The sequence below is a fragment of the Oenanthe melanoleuca genome, chromosome 10 (genome assembly GCF_029582105.1).
Source record: "Oenanthe melanoleuca isolate GR-GAL-2019-014 chromosome 10, OMel1.0, whole genome shotgun sequence".
Lineage (NCBI taxonomy): Eukaryota > Metazoa > Chordata > Aves > Passeriformes > Muscicapidae > Oenanthe > Oenanthe melanoleuca.
The window spans coordinates 18,644,394-18,659,859 of record NC_079344.1 but is presented as its reverse complement, the minus strand read 5'-3'; the positions used below and the strand labels follow the sequence as shown (position 1 = coordinate 18,659,859).

At 49.6% G+C, this 15,466-nt stretch overlaps 2 protein-coding genes across 3 annotated transcripts in view; one reads left to right on the top strand and one right to left on the bottom strand.

The window, feature by feature from the left end:
- Positions 1-1,653: 1,653 nt before the first annotated feature.
- Positions 1,654-5,127, top strand: ISL2 (ISL LIM homeobox 2). The gene is made up of 6 exons (XM_056499795.1): positions 1,654-1,773; positions 2,901-3,090; positions 3,279-3,532; positions 3,642-3,925; positions 4,011-4,181; positions 4,298-5,127. The coding sequence occupies exons 1-6, from the start codon at positions 1,716-1,718 to the stop codon at positions 4,412-4,414; spliced, it is 1,074 nt and encodes a 357-aa protein (XP_056355770.1). The 5' UTR covers positions 1,654-1,715; the 3' UTR covers positions 4,415-5,127.
- Positions 5,128-6,479: 1,352 nt separating this feature from the next.
- Positions 6,480-15,466, bottom strand: part of SCAPER (S-phase cyclin A associated protein in the ER) — a 132,774-nt gene continuing 123,787 nt past the window's right edge. For both annotated transcript variants that reach the window (XM_056499517.1, XM_056499516.1), the window contains exons 30-32: positions 11,127-11,318; positions 8,563-8,614; positions 6,480-6,915 (exon numbers count right to left, since the gene is read on the bottom strand). In XM_056499517.1, the coding sequence (XP_056355492.1) occupies positions 6,821-6,915; positions 8,563-8,614; positions 11,127-11,318 (339 nt within the window). In that variant the 3' untranslated portion in view covers positions 6,480-6,820. The remainder of the gene's footprint in view (positions 6,916-8,562; positions 8,615-11,126; positions 11,319-15,466) is intronic.

The window sequence follows — 15,466 nt, the reverse complement described above, 5'->3', positions numbered from 1 at the left end:
CCTCTTACCCAGCACCCAGCTGTGCCACTGGCAAGCGAGCCACGCTAGCGGCAGGCAGCAGTCAGACCACAACCCCCACCAGGCGCCACCCAGGCAGGAGCACAGGGGCTCGCCCTGCCCTGAGGATGTCACTGCTGCGCCGCGCCTCTGCACCTTCGCACATGCAGGGGCAGGCAGGAATACCAAAATCCCTCGGTGACATGCGTCCCTGCTGAAGCGGGTGCTTCAAATGCCATCCATCCTCCTTTCCCCCGCAGCTATCGTACACATTTGAAAGCTTGCTTTCAACATTTGGGGTTCTCAAAGGGGTAGCAGGGGCTATGGTCAGGCTGGGACAGCGGGTCAAAGAGTGAAGCACTTTATCCAAAGTGTTCTCCCCCCTCCCCAGTTTCTGGGGTTTCACACCTGCAGGGCGCCTGACTCGCAGAAAGGACAAGTGCTTCGGCTGGAAAACCCATCTCGCCCCCCTCCTCTGAGAAAAATGAGCGCAGCCTGCCCTTCCTGAGCCAACATCGAAAGTCACCGTGTCCTTCCTAAGCCATACAGGTTGGCAAATGCCTGTCAAATTCCATGTGTAAATTAAAAAGGTGATTGCATGGAGGAGAAAGACCAAACCCCAAGACAGCTGCAGTCTCAATTCCAGCATGTGTAAGCTTCCCTGGACCTTACGAGGCACTCGTGCTGCTGTTCTGCAAAGTCTTTGGGAATTTAACACTGAGTCAAAGGCCACTGAAGTGCTTTCCCTATTTTTCTGCTAATGCACGGGAAGCCCATGGAGACTGGGGGGAAAGAGGGGAGAAAAAAGGACAGAAGGATAAAAAAGCAACAGGAGAGATTCGGCTTCATCACAGAATCAGGTACATGAAAATGCGGTAAAATACTGTTTTTCTCCGCTAATTTCCACTCGTCAGGGGGCTGGTGCCCGGACGGCCGCCCCGTCGCTGCGGTCGGCTTTGCTCGGGTCCGCTGGAGCGGCTCTCCTGCACACGGGCCTCGGCAGGGAAGGCTCCGCGGGTGCGCAGCGTGGAGCCGGTGTCCGCCGCGCAGCCCCTTCCCGTGTGCCGCGGAGATGCTCGCTGCGCAGCGCCGGGACTGTCCCGCCGCGTCCGCCCGCGGGCACCTGCCAGCGGCGCGCCGAAACTCGGAGAAAAGAACAACGAAATAAAACGCAAAAGAGACGAGAAAGAAAAGGAAAGGGGAAATAAATGAAGAAAATAATAGGCGAACTAAAACTCCAGAAGAATAACAGGGAAAAGAGAGGAGGAAAACCAACTACAAAGAATCTCTCCTTCTCCTCGGGCGGCCGATGCCGCCGATGCCGGCGCGCACAGGGCCGAGGGGCGCGGCGGCGGCCGGGCCGGAGGGTCCCGGGGCGGCGCGGGGCGCAGGGCGCGGAGCAGCCGGTCCCGCGGGGCGCGGGGCAGCGAGCCCCGTCCGTGCCGGCGTCGGGCGGCTCCGGGCCGGGTCCCGCGGGGCGTGCGCCTCGCTCCGCGCCCATTGTTCGGCAGCGCCAATCCGCGGGCTGTCCCCGCGGCCGCCAATCGCCTCCGGGGGCCGCGCGGTGAGGTCAGCGCCGCTGCGCGCTGACATCACGGCGCGGCCCGGCGGGGCGGGCCCGGGGGGGCGGGCGCGGCCCCCGCCCCGCGCCGCGCGGGTAGTGGTGGAGCGGCGGCTCCGCATCCCGCATCGCTGCCGGTGGGCAGGGGGCCGCCCGCATGGTGGACATCCTCCTCCCGCGGCCGCTCCCGGGCGCCATGGGGGAGCCCTCCAAGAGTAAGTGCGCGCAGCGCAGAGCAGCGGAACGCGGGGCCGGGGCGGGCGGGAGGGCGCGGGACCCTGCGGGTCGGGCTCCGCGCCGCCTCTGCCGTCGGGTGCACGGGCTGACAGCGCCGGGAAGGGCTGCGGCCCCGCGGGCGGCTGCGGGCTCGGCCCGTGGCAGCTCCGGTGCCGCTATTCCCGTTCGTGCCCGTCGCTTCCCGGCCCCGCTGGCCCCGTTCCTTACCGAATGCATGTCCTTTCTCCTGTCCCCGCCGCTGAGCTCATTTCTTTCGACTGTTTCCATTTCTTTCTCTGCTTCCCTCTTCTCTTCCTTCCTTTCTTCCGTTCTTTGCCCGTGTTACCGTTTTTTTTTTTTATCTCTTTCGAGTTTCAGTTTGTCTCTTTTAAAATTTCTCTTTCTGTTTTTTTCTTTTTTCTTTTTTTTTTTTTTTTAATTTAATTTTGTTTCTTTTCTTGTTTTGTTTCATTTCTCTTTCTGTCTCTGATTCAATACCTCTTTCTCTTTTCATTTGTCCATGTCCCCATTTTAACCGTCTCTGGGTTTTGGATTATTTTATATCTCTTTCCGTCATCCTGTTTTAATTTCTTTTTCCTTCTTTCTTTCCTTCTTTCTTTCCTTCTTTCTTTCCTTCCTTATTCCTTTGTTTCTTTCCTTAATTTTTTCAAGTTTTCCCCAGACGTTGTTTTACTGTTTTTGTTTTTCTACTTTTATTTTCCTTTTCCGAAATCCTTCTTTTTACGTCTCTGTCTTTCTGCATTTACTTGCCTTGATCAAGTTTCTGTCCTTTTTTCCCCTTTTCTTCCCTTTTCATTTTCCGGGGGTGGGGGGGGGGCGGTTCGGTTGTTTTTTTGTTTGTTTGTTTGTTTGGTTTGTTGGTTGGTTGGGTTTTTTTTGTTTTCCTTGGCCGTATTCGTCTCGTTTCGTGTTTCCATCCTTTCTGTCCGTGTGTCTGTCTTTATTTCTCTTTCTTCCTATTTTGGAAAAAAAACCCCAAACAAATCAGAAACAGAAAAAAAAAAAAAAGGATAAAGTGTAAAAAAGAAAAAGTGCATTTCCCTCATTGCTGGCCTCCGCTGGCGCTCGGTGCTGGCTCTGACCGTACCCCGCTGGCTGCCGGCAGGGCGGCCGGGGCTGGCCCTGTGCGCGGGCTGCGGGGGCCGCATCCAGGACCCCTTCCTGCTGCGGGTGTCGCCGGACCTGGAGTGGCACGTCGCCTGTCTCAAGTGCGCCGAGTGCGGCCAGCCCCTGGACGAGACCTGCACATGCTTCCTGCGCGACGGCAAGGCCTACTGCAAACGGGATTACAGCAGGTGACCCCGAATGCGCCAACGCTCGTTAGAAAAAAAAATAAAAAAATAACCCAGACCCGAAAAAGCACCAAAGCCCCTTAATCCTCCCCCGAATTTCCCCAAACGAAAACCCGATTCTCGCCCCCGCGGCACCGCCTGGAGCCGCCCCGACGGCGCGGCCGCGGCCCTGACTCGTCGCGTCCCCGCAGGCTCTTTGGCATCAAGTGCGCCCAGTGTCGGGCGGCGTTCAGCAGCAGCGACCTGGTGATGCGCGCCCGCGACCACGTCTACCACCTGGAGTGCTTCCGCTGCGCCGCCTGCGGCCGCCAGCTCCTGCCCGGGGACCAGTTCTGCCTGCGGGAGCGCGACCTGCTCTGCCGCGCCGACCACGGGCCGGCCCCCGACGGCGGCGCCGCCCGCGGCCCGCGCAGCCCCGCGCTGCCGCCGGCCGCGCACCTCGCAGGTACCCGCTCCGAGCGGGGCGGGCGGCGGGGAGGGGAGGGTGGCGGGGGGGCTGCGGCTGGCGAGCGGGCGGCGGCGCTGACGGTGCGCGCCCTCCCCGCCCGCCGCAGAGCCGGTGCCCGGGCGGCCGCCCGCCCCGCGGCCGCCGGCGCACAAGGCGGCGGAGAAGACCACCCGCGTGCGGACGGTGCTGAACGAGAAGCAGCTGCACACGCTGCGGACCTGCTACGCCGCCAACCCGCGCCCCGACGCCCTGATGAAGGAGCAGCTCGTGGAAATGACGGGGCTCAGTCCCCGCGTCATCCGCGTCTGGTTCCAGAACAAGCGCTGCAAGGACAAGAAGAAGTCCATCCTCATGAAGCAGCTCCAGCAGCAGCAGCACAGCGACAAGACGGTGAGCGCCCGCCCTCCCCGCCGGGGAAGGAGGTGTGGGTGGGGGGCTCGGGCGGCAGCCGCGCTGAATCCCCGTGTGCCCGCAGAGCCTGCAGGGCCTCACCGGGACGCCGCTGGTGGCCGGCAGCCCCATCCGCCACGAGAGCGCCGTGCAGGGCAGCGCCGTGGAGGTCCAGACCTACCAGCCGCCCTGGAAGGCGCTCAGCGAATTCGCCCTGCAGAGCGACCTGGAGCAGCCCGCCGCCTTCCAGCAGCTGGTGAGCCGCGCCGGGCCGTCCGTCGGGCCGCAGGGCACGGGCACATCCCGGCGCTGCGGGAGGGGGACGGGGCAGGGGGCGACCGCGCCGGGCCCTCACCGCCGCTGCTCCCCCAGGTCTCCTTCTCCGAGTCCGGCTCCTTGGGCACCTCCTCCGGCAGCGACGTGACCTCGCTGTCCTCCCAGCTCCCCGACACCCCCAACAGCATGGTACCCAGCCCGGCCGAGACGTGAAGCGGCCCCGCCGCGGGACCTCCGCATGCCTGCGCTCCCTGCATGAGACACCCGGCCCCGGGCCGCTCCCAGAGCGCCGGACAAACGCCTTTGTTTTTAATTATTCTTATTTAAAAACAAACAAAAAATATGTTACTGACGGCCAAAAAAGCACCGGGATCCGCGCTGCCTTCACCAGACCGGAGAGAGATCCCCCGCCCTGGTTATTTCGTGGTTTTGTTATTTTTTTTTTTCCCTGCGGATTTCGATGTTTCTTTTCCCCAAAGAAATGCGGATTTCCCCGCCGAAGCCCGGCACGGTGACAGGCTGCCTCGCCCGTCGCTTGCGCTGGGGACGGCTTTTCTTCCCTTTTTGAAAGGGATAAATAAATAATAATTAAAAAAATACAGAAGGGGGAGAGATTCCTCCGGCGTGCGGCCGCGGAGCCGGCCTGGACCTTCCTCCGCGGAGCCGCGCCGTCCAGCCTCATCTCACACCGATGCCTCTCCCGGGCCGCCGTGCCCGGCCCCGCACGATCGCTGGAAAAATGGGACACGGAAACGAGACTTTTTAACGGGAAAACTAGTACTAATAATGTTAAGTTATCAATGGACGAAGGACGGATTGTTTGCGCCTTTAACGATCAAAAGTAAGTTATTGTTATTTATTGTCAGAGTCAGCGGTTGAATAGTGGGATTAAATATTTTGGACTTAATAAAAAAAAAAAAAAAAGTAAACAAAAATGGATCGTAACGAAAAAAACAAAAGCGAACTAAAAAAAGTTGGGGAAGGGCGGCGAAGGGGCACGGCAGGCGCGGAGCAGCGCGGCCATACGGATGGGGAGCGGAACAGAGCGGTCGGGACGGGCACAGCCCCGGCTTCTCCCGCACGGCCTCACCGCACTGCGTTAATCGGCTTTCAGACCCGGGGCCGCTTATTTATAGCAGGGGAGGCGGAGCGCAGGTTTCCCTTTCGGAGTAGCCCCCAGGCTCGCCCGGCCGTGCCCGCACCTGCCGCGGTGCGAGGCCGCCTCGGCTCCTCCCGGGGGCGGCAGCGCTGGGCGGCGGGGGCTCCCCGGGGCGGCGAGGCGAGCCCTACCCTCCCGCGCATCCATCCCCCGGCCAGAGCCAGGCGGCGACTCCTTCCTAATCTGCCTCTGGCACCACCTGGGAGCGCGGCGGGGCCGCTCCAGCGCCCGCGGGGCTGCTCCGGACCAGCTCCCCGCGGCACCGCAGGCCCGGCCGAGCTCAAGGCACGGCGAGCCCCGTCCCCTTCCCCGGGCACCCGGGGAGCGCGGGGAGAGCCGGGCCCAGCCAGAGCCCTCCGGGCTGCAGGGCGTGGGCTGCGCGGCCCCGAGGCGGCTCCAGAAGCCGGAGCTTCCACAGCGGAGCAAACGTGCAGGGACCGGGGCTCCCAGAGAGCTGCCATCGGGGAGCACGGAGCGGCCCGGGCTGCGGGGCCGCCTCTGCTCCGCCGGGACGAGCAATGTCCCGGCTGAGGACAGGTGGGGATGGGGATCCCGCCGCCCTCCCAGCCCCGCCGCGGGGCCCCCGCGGTTACCTGGCTCCGTCCGGCTCGGGCTGGAGCTCCGCGCGTTGTCCCGCGGCTGGAGCGGAGCGCGGCGCGCGGCCTCCCCTCAGGACCGCCGCCGCCTCGGGCCGCGGCCCAAGAAGGGACAGTTCCGGTGCCGGTCGCGGCTCGGTGCCGCTCCCCGCTCCCGCACCGGTGCCGGTCGCGGCCCCGTGAGGTGGTCCCGGTGCCCGCGGGATCGCGGCCGGGATCGGGGCCGGGCTCCCTCAGCGCGGACGCGGCCCCGGGCCGGACGCGGCGCCCTCAGCGCGCGGCAGCACCGAGAGCTGCACCGAGACCTTAAACCGTGAGGGTACAAAATCTGCTTAGCTGACCCTCAATCACCCAAAAAATTACAGGCAAACTTCCCCCAGGGCCAGATCTGACAAATTACTTCGATTTGATTCTGACTGACTCTTGATTAACGAGAAAAACGTCTTGTGAGTGTTTTTTCCCTCTCTTTCTAAACCGTGTTGCTTATGGTAATTCGAACACACTGATGATTTTAACACAGAAATCACGCAAGACAGAATAAGTTACTTTATTACAAGATATATAGAACATATTTTCTCTATTTGCAACCTTATTTCAGCAGTTCTGCCAGTGCAAGTCCCACCACAGGGCAGAAAACACCAAAATCATGACACTGGATACAAGAACGAAACAAACTCAAATTATCAAAATTACAAAACAGAACTTGGAAGTATCTACAGTACTTATATAAATAGTGCAAATTATGTATCTACAGCATAGGTATTTAGAGTATCAAAAACGTTTTGGAACAGCGTTTTAAAGAAGGTAGTCAGCAGGAACTGGTCAGCATGATGGTGTTAGGGATTTAAAAACTAAATCCAACTCTTATTTTTTCAAGAAGAACTGTCGAGCTTCTTCCCAGGACTGCCGGGGGAATCTGTTGGAGAGCTCAAGATAATCTTGAGAACTGAAAAATTTTTCTGTTGAAGACAGAACATAAAATTACCAAGTTATTCCCTCTTAAGATAAAATGGCAATAAAACAAGAATAATGAACGTGCAGCCAATTTGAGATACTTTAAGTAATTTACTGCCCTCTCCCTATGCAAATCTTCTGATGGGGTGACACTTGTGTGGAGCTCGGGACATCAACGCTCGGCTTTAAGACTGAGGGGGCAGAGGCTCTGATGAGCCAAGGCTTCCTTCCATTTGGGAATTTGAGAGCTGATCAGGCTCTCTGCCCTCTGCAGAGGAACATTATACAACTTTAGATACTATATTATTTCTATATAAACTGTATAACATTATACACTTCACATTTTTGGACCCACCGGGACCAGCTCAGCCCGGTTCTACCGTGGGCAGCCTCAGCTGCGTTTTCTGCTCAGCAGTTTCTTTTATTTACCACAAAGGGCTGCAGAAGAGTTGTGCTCCCAACTCCTCAGAGCTCAGAGCACGAGCACAAATGCAGCTTTCACTCCCTGGAGTGTGCAGTGACGTGGCCAGGACTTCACTGTGCACAGGTTTGAGGGTCTGACCCTCCACACAGCATCCAACTATGAAATTAGTGCTTTTATTCCCATCAGTGTTATTATTCCCACTTGTTTCTGGGGACACTATCCTTCACATTCAAGTGATAGAAGAGATAAAAATAATCCTGCCTACACTATTATTAAGTCAACTTTTTGCAAGTGGGGAATGTTTAGAAATCACAGTCACATGTTACCACATCTTTGTTTAAAAGTTCCTCCGGTTTGAATAGTGAAAATAAAAACCAAGTTTTCCACTTGGATTTTAGATGTTTCTTGGGCAGATTCTCATGCAAACACAATCCTGGAAAGTTGGTGCTGCAGACATTGCACAAGGCTGCTTCAGACTGAGATGTCTGATGTTGACAATAAAGATCTCCATAAAGTTACCTTACTTATATAATTTATTTTTAAACAAAAACTTTATGCTCTAGACCTAGAACCACTCATCTCCTGACAAACGCTGAGGAAATGGTGGTGGAGTTCTACTTGTTATGAGGCAGAAAAAAACTGTCCCAGCACCGCATTTTATGCACAATACTTAAGATTCCCATTAACACTTGAATTTCAGATGTGTTTAGCAAGTAACAGCCATCTCAGCTGAGAATCCTTCAAATGTTTAGCTAAAAAGCTTGACTGCATTTAAAGTAACATTTTTAATAACTGAGGTGGGGGGGGGAAACTCGACTCTTGTGCAAACTGACAAACTTTAAAGGACAATTACAGGAAAGTATTTTAGAGATTTCTGGCTCTCTGGGTGTATTGGCATGGCTGCATAGCTTCTGCAACCTAAAACTTTTGAAGGCAGCCTTTGTGTCAGCTAATTAACTATGTGCAGGTACAGTATCACACGATACTACATAGCACTGAATAAAGATTAAGAGTCAGAATCCCTGATAGAAAAGAAGCAGACTGGAAGACACCTACGTGTATGTGTAGGTCAGGATGAAAGCCAGGGAGCCCACCCCAAACTCTAAAATCCTGCTGCAATTTACTGTATTTCTTTGCTGCAATTTACTGTATTTCTTTTCAGGATAAATCATAGCATCCACACATTCTGTTACCCAATTGTTACCCTGTTACACTGCAGGGAACGTACCCCTCTGCTGAGATAACTGATTTTCCATTTGGCCTGAGCTCTGTGCAAAATCCTATGGGAGAAAACAAACAAACAAAAAAAGACATCAGGTTTTCGGATCTTACATCTGAAGAATTCAAGCAACATTTTGAAGTTTCCACAGTCATTAAAAATACTAATACTTCATGTAATCTGTAAATTAATAAACTCTGTCTTGTTTGCTACATCTCATAACACAATACTGCCAGCCCTTAAATTCTGTCATTTACAGTGGATTTTCATACATTTATTTATATTTGTTTTCAAAAAATATATTTTTTAGTACACAACAGAGAGGCTTTCCAAGGCTTTAACGTATTCTTAGGAAATAGTTATTACTGTGATTTTTATTTAGCATAGCCACTTTTCTGTAAAACAAATGTTGTTTCAGATTTTTGCTCCCAACTCCAAATATGCTCTTACAAAATTCATGACTGGTCCCAATTTCAATGGCTGTGCTTCCCAGCAAGCCAGGAGCCTGAGGTGCTGATCTTCTGGGAGAAAGAACGTAGAGTCGCTGCCCAGCGCTGCTGGCCCTGGCAGCCAGCTGTGCCCCAGCTGTGCCCCATAACCACCCCACTGCTGCTGGGCGTTGGGATATCTGCAGCATCCTGGGAGCCAGCAGGACTCCGACCTCGCCTGCCACCAGCCAGCTCCCCACGGCAGCTCCTGTCCTCGGCTGGAGTCTGCAGCCAGCACAACACTGAAGAAGGGATTACCCGAGATAAGATACAACACAGCATATCACGGATACTTCTGAATGTTTCTACTCATTTCTGCACATCTCCAAACAGAAGGAACAAAAATAAACAGGCTGATGGAAGTAAGTCTATCGGTAGGGAGAGCGTTGTAAAATGCAGCAGTGCTCTTCCTTTGGTTCTGCATGCACATTTAACACACTGTATTTAAGTGTTATATTCGTACACACCACCAAACGTTTACGTAAATGGGACCTCTTTTTGCATTCCCTGGCAAAGGAAGAATCTCATTTTCTACTGACAGGGCAACATTTTGCAGTCTTTCCCAAACCTTCTGCTGAAGCAAATGAGAGATTTGCTAGACAAACAGCAGCGAATCGAAACAGAAGTGGAGCAGCGAGTCCCTCGTGCGTGTGCGGGATCTCGGCATTCCCTGGATCCTGCCAGCACCGCTCTCTAATCTGCGTGCGCAACGCTCGGGATTAGACTTTCAAATGGGCAAAATGCTGAAGGGCCAGTGAGCTCAGCAGGGACAGGGCACTTCACAGCACACACAGCTCTTGCATATTTTAATAATAATTTGTAATAATTTGTACCTTTCTTTAGAAGCCTGCAGGCACAGTACACGGACTTGCCACCTAGGATATCACTAACTGGAAATCAAATTAGTAATGTTGACCCTTATAAATATACTTACGCTTTACTGTAGCTACCTGGGATTTTAGTGCCATTCCATCTCTTACAGAACAGAAATCAAGGTAAACAACCTTAATTACTCATTTAGGAAACATTCTCCTCCACCCTCATGTTTTTTAGCAGGAAAAAAACCCAAACGAAACTTGCTGCACTTACTAATAATGCGTAAATTATTTTTTTCAGTTTCACTATAAGAAAATCAAAGACAATGAATTATAGCAGTGTATTTAACCAGAAGTTCATTATTATATGGCAAATGTTTTCAAGTTACAAACTTCTTTAAAAAAACTGCTCTGCAATTATTTTACTATTAAAAGGATAAAAAGTAGCTGCACTCCTAAGTTTGATGTTACGCAAAGACTTTTAGTAAATATTTAGTTCTTGTCCTTTCTCAGATGCATGTAGCCTATTCTTGTACTGGCTGTAAGCATTAGGGAAAGGAATTTGATGAACATTTCTTTATCAACAACAGTAACTTTCAGGTGACCAATACAGGGTTACAGACTCCTAAAAGCCTATTATCTTTAATAGCAGAGTGTTTATGAAAACTGCATTTGTTCACTGGAAATAGTCAATAAAATGTGTGAAATTTTTAAATGCAAAAAATCTGATAGATAAAACAGCATATAAACTTAGACAAAGGGAAAAAAAATAATGCAAATCTTTATCCAAAACAGTATTTGTAATGATCTCAGTGGCTTACTGTCAAAAATAAAGATTGCAAGACCAGACTGGTAACATATGTTTTGTGTATTTTCTGCATAAAATATATACACTTACCCAGTTCTCTGTAAATCTATGGTGCACAGTATACAACTGTACATATATATGTAAACACATTAATAAACCAATTTCAGATATGCTATATGGGCAGGAATATTTTTTTTAAAAATAAATATTTTAAGATCTACATCAGATCTTCCCAGAACATGCAGTAACGTTCATGAAAACCGGATTCTGCAGGGACAGTGAGAACCTGAACTACTCAGTAACCTTTCAGTGGGATAAGATGCCTCAAGCACAGGCGTAATCTGCGGTTTGAGAAGAGCTGCAGAGAATCTGGAAGTACTTCAGTGCTGTTTGCTTGTTTTACTGAAGTGAAGATCCCCACCCTGAGAGCACAGGGAGCACAGCAGCGCAGTGGAGCCGTACCTGGATGAAGGTGGCCAGTAGAACACAGCTCATCTCCTGCTCCAGGATGATCTTGTTCTGAGGGTTATTGTAACACGCGGCTATGAGCGAAGGGAAGAGCACTTTGATTAAACGAGGATCACTGAAATACTGGAAAGGCAACTGGCAGAGCTTTTGCAGCACCGTGGGGTGACGGCCAGATTGTACAATGATCTGGAAACACAAACAGAACAAAATTTAACCACGTGATCTAGCTGCTCTTCTCTTCCTCTTAACCACCGAGGATGCTGAAGTCATGCTAAAAAAATGAGCAATACTAAAAATAAAGCCTATAACATTTAGTTTAAGTAACTTCTGTTTCAGTGTGCAAGTACTACTTTTATTGAGGAGTAATACAAAAACATAAAGCTCTGACAGTTCTTTTTTCTGTATCATCCAAAAAGACAGCAAATACACAAGGGATAAATTTACAGATTACAGTAATATAGCTAATTTAGTACCTTAATTTAAAAGACAAATAATTACAGCTCAGGGACTATTCTAAGTTAGAGCCACGAAACACAAAACCCCAATGCCTGCCACTTCAACACACTAAGCACAGGGGAAAAAACCTCCAGGAAGAAATCAGCAGGATTTAAAAAACCCTCCCGAAGCTGGACCATCATTTCCTGGAGCAGGCAACTCAAGAGGACTGTGCATTCTCAGGCACCAAAAAAGAAAAGGGGATTGTGAGCTGCCCAGTGAGGAGTTTCTGTAAGGAGAGACTCTGAGATCCTCCCATCTGTATTCCTTATCTGGGTTTCTATCAGTGCCATTGGCTCTAAAAGGAGAATTGTTTAGATAAATGGGACTGTTGTCATGAGGCAGGCTAAGTTTACAACTGTATACATCTGAAGAAATAAGGCAATGCTATCACTGGTCTCCTACAAAGGAACCTTTCCAATTCACTTGATATTCTTATAAAATCTTTGTCATAAACTAAAAAATGCCCAAATCGGATCTGTTCCAAGCAACCTTGATTAGACAATTACAATATGAAAGAGCTGTTTGACCCAAAGTTGGCTTTTTGGCATAGGAGGAAGCTCCTATAAGGTTGGAACACTGTAAAACTGAGGGTCACGACTGTAAATTGTACTTGGAAAAACACAATTTTACAGGTACCCACCCAGACAAGACTGCATTCAAATTAAAACCAGAAGGACAGAAAGAAGCAGTTGAGACTACAGGAACATAAATTACAGGGATTTACAAGTTTTCAAAGTACTTTTAACAATACCTTCAGAGCACACACTAAGTTGATAATGCAGTTCAGTTTAAAAACAAGACGAACAAAATCATAGTTTGCATTTTTTTCAGTTCATCAGTCAAAAAAGACATTGAAAATCTTTCAAAATACTGGTAGCAAGGTCTTAATGTCCTTAAAGACAAGAGGAATTTTTAAAAGATGGCCAAAGAAAGTGACAACTAAGCATATGTTCAGACACTGTTTTAAGGAAAATATCACTGAAGCATTTGGATGATTCTAAACTCTCAGCTCCCACCCTATAAGCAAGAGGTGCCCCCAAGTTTGGGAGTATTGTTGAAATTTTAAATTAACCAGAGTGGTTATTATACTGCTCTATTTTTTCTGTGGTAAATTCTACAATCAGAAAAGTATTTAAAGTCAATCCTAATTGGTACTAAAATAACTGCAATTGGCATTTCTGATCCAGGACAGAACAAGAGAACTCCTTATTTATTTTTAATGGCCAGCATACCCTTGATGAACCGGCACAGGCAAAGAAGTTTTTGGGACTTTTAATTTTTCACTTCACAGCTCACTTCCTTTACCTGTCCTAAAAATGCCATAGATAGTTAGTGAAGTCCTGCCAAACCCACAGTGCAGATACCCAAACAGCTTCCATGGAATTATTATTTCATAATCTTTTTCTTTTCAACAGTTTTATTACTATGATGTTATCAACATTAAAGATAGGAAGGTATATAGAGGGGTTGCTGACTGTTTTAATCTGGTATTTATCACATGTGGAATCAATTTAATGATTTCAGCTCATTGTACTAATGCAGCTACTAAACCTGATACACTATATTATGTACTCTGAAGAGAAAAACCATGAGTCACCCCTTACTGGAAAAACCCCAATCAAATAAACCTGCAGCAGAGCACATATTCCTTGTTTCACTGTCAATGGGTGGAGACAGTGAAGGCCAGCACTTGACTGAGCAGACGAACAACAAAGAAAATAAATGAAAACCTTGCACTTCTCTTGCTTAAGTTTTTTTTTTTTTTTTTTTCTTTTTTAACAGTAACTTGGCTTAATAATGCCAGGGGGTTTTGCAGGCCTGGAATATGGAATACACATCTTACAAACTCCTCTCATACAAGGCACAAACTCTTGACTGAACTGCAGCTTGCCTCTCCTCCTGTCACAGACTGGCATCCAGATGCATTTACCTAGAATGAGCTTTTCTTGGTCTCTCTATAGCCTGCGAGTCAGATATGCCTGTCAAATGTAACCAGATCCTAATTAAATCACTGCATTTCTGTACAGCCAAGCATTTAAGCACCTGCTTAACTTCAGCTGTGTGCTACGTTCCATTAATATTTGCTTGTGGTTTTCTTTCTCTGAACTGAGACCTATCAAATTAGTCCAAGCTACTACATTTTTTTTTTTTTTGTAATTCAGAGCAGGCAATTCACATTGATGTTTTCTGTATTTCCTTTTAAAATTTTGCTTATTCTCAAAACATACTGACGTTGGTACAACTTTATTGGTTTTGCCTGTGCACAGCTGGAATAAATTCTAGCTTGGTTTATCTCATTTATGGCCCAACATGTACTAAATGCTGGAACAATCCTGCGAAGACCCAAACTGCACATGGGTAGGAGACACAGCAAACAGGTTTCTGAAATACAAAAATTTCATGATGAATGAAGGAAGTTTTCCTTCGAGCCAAACTCCAGGCCCTGATCCATCTCGGAGGCAGAGCCCCTGTTACAGAGCTGGAATTCAGGTCCAGCACACCAGAAAGCACTGGCCAACACTGCTCTCAGTGTAAAAGGCTGCTGAGGAGAGACTGCAGCAACTCATGGTCCCTTTCAGGACTCCACTCCTGCCTGGCTGCCTGTGCACTCCCAGGTCTCCCACACCACATCCTGCTGCATCCACAGCCGACTGTCCGGCACCGTGAGTGATGGGGTGACCTGGGGGAACTTTCTACTGAGCAACACCTTTCAGGGCTGCCTATCACTTATCTTCTGTCGCTCCCACCACTTTATAGCCTTCTGCAGGTCCTGCTAATTTGCTTAATCTCCACTAGCCAGCGGGTCAGGCTCTCTCCTGTGCCCTACCAGCAATCCATGCTCCCGTGTGACTCTTTGGGAAGTGCACTCTGCTCTCACAAGTGCAATAACCATCCCCATCCACTGCACTGGTATTTCTGAAAGTTATCACTTGGGAAAGCATGATTCACGATTTCTGAAGTCTCTAGATGGAGCCCATGTTTTCCTCACATTTAGTCGGGCCAATATTCACTACAGAGTGTATTGCTTGGCCATTTGCTGCAGCTCTCACTGTTAAAGCCTGAAGCAGTATAAAAGTCAGTCTTTCAAAACAGACTCCAATGACAAAAGCCAGCAATATGCCACACAGCACTTGAGCAATAAAATAGGACAATCAATCAAAAAAAATTAAAAGCTCCATGTGGTATGAAGCACTAATAAAGTAGTGAGGGGAACTCATTGTTCTGCTGGGAGACCAGGCTTCCCCTGTCACTCAGGTAGGGTGTGTTGCTCCAGACCTGAGGCTAGGAAGAATATTCCATAAGGACATTCCATCCTGGATACCCAGTTCTTCCCTGTATGCCCACCAGGACAGCAGCCTTCCTCTCCTGCCACTGCCCCCTGGCACCTTGCCAGGACTGAATGCCTTTTCTAAGGAACCAATAGACCACATGAACCCAAAAAACTTGGGCATGATTTTCCTCTGGGCAGCAAAGGGGAATGCTACAGCTCACTGCATTTTTCAGTGAGCTCCAAGGGCCCCAGAATTAATGTTCTGATGCTGTTGCAGGAGTAAGAATCATGAAAGTGCAGCTCCTTTCCTTCCTTGCAGGGATATAATGAGTAGCACACACAGGGGCAATCTCTGCCCAAGAATTAGCAAGGGAAAGGTGTTTTGCTGAACATCTCCTAATTCTATTTACATACTGCATATACATATTTGTACTTCACTTAATCTTTATATTCCTTTTATCAGGAAAAAACTACCATTATTTTAAAATGCATATGTATGTATTTTTGTCAAAGGAGGGTAATAAAATCCTCATAACCAATAGGAGCCAGAACTTTGGAATGGTAC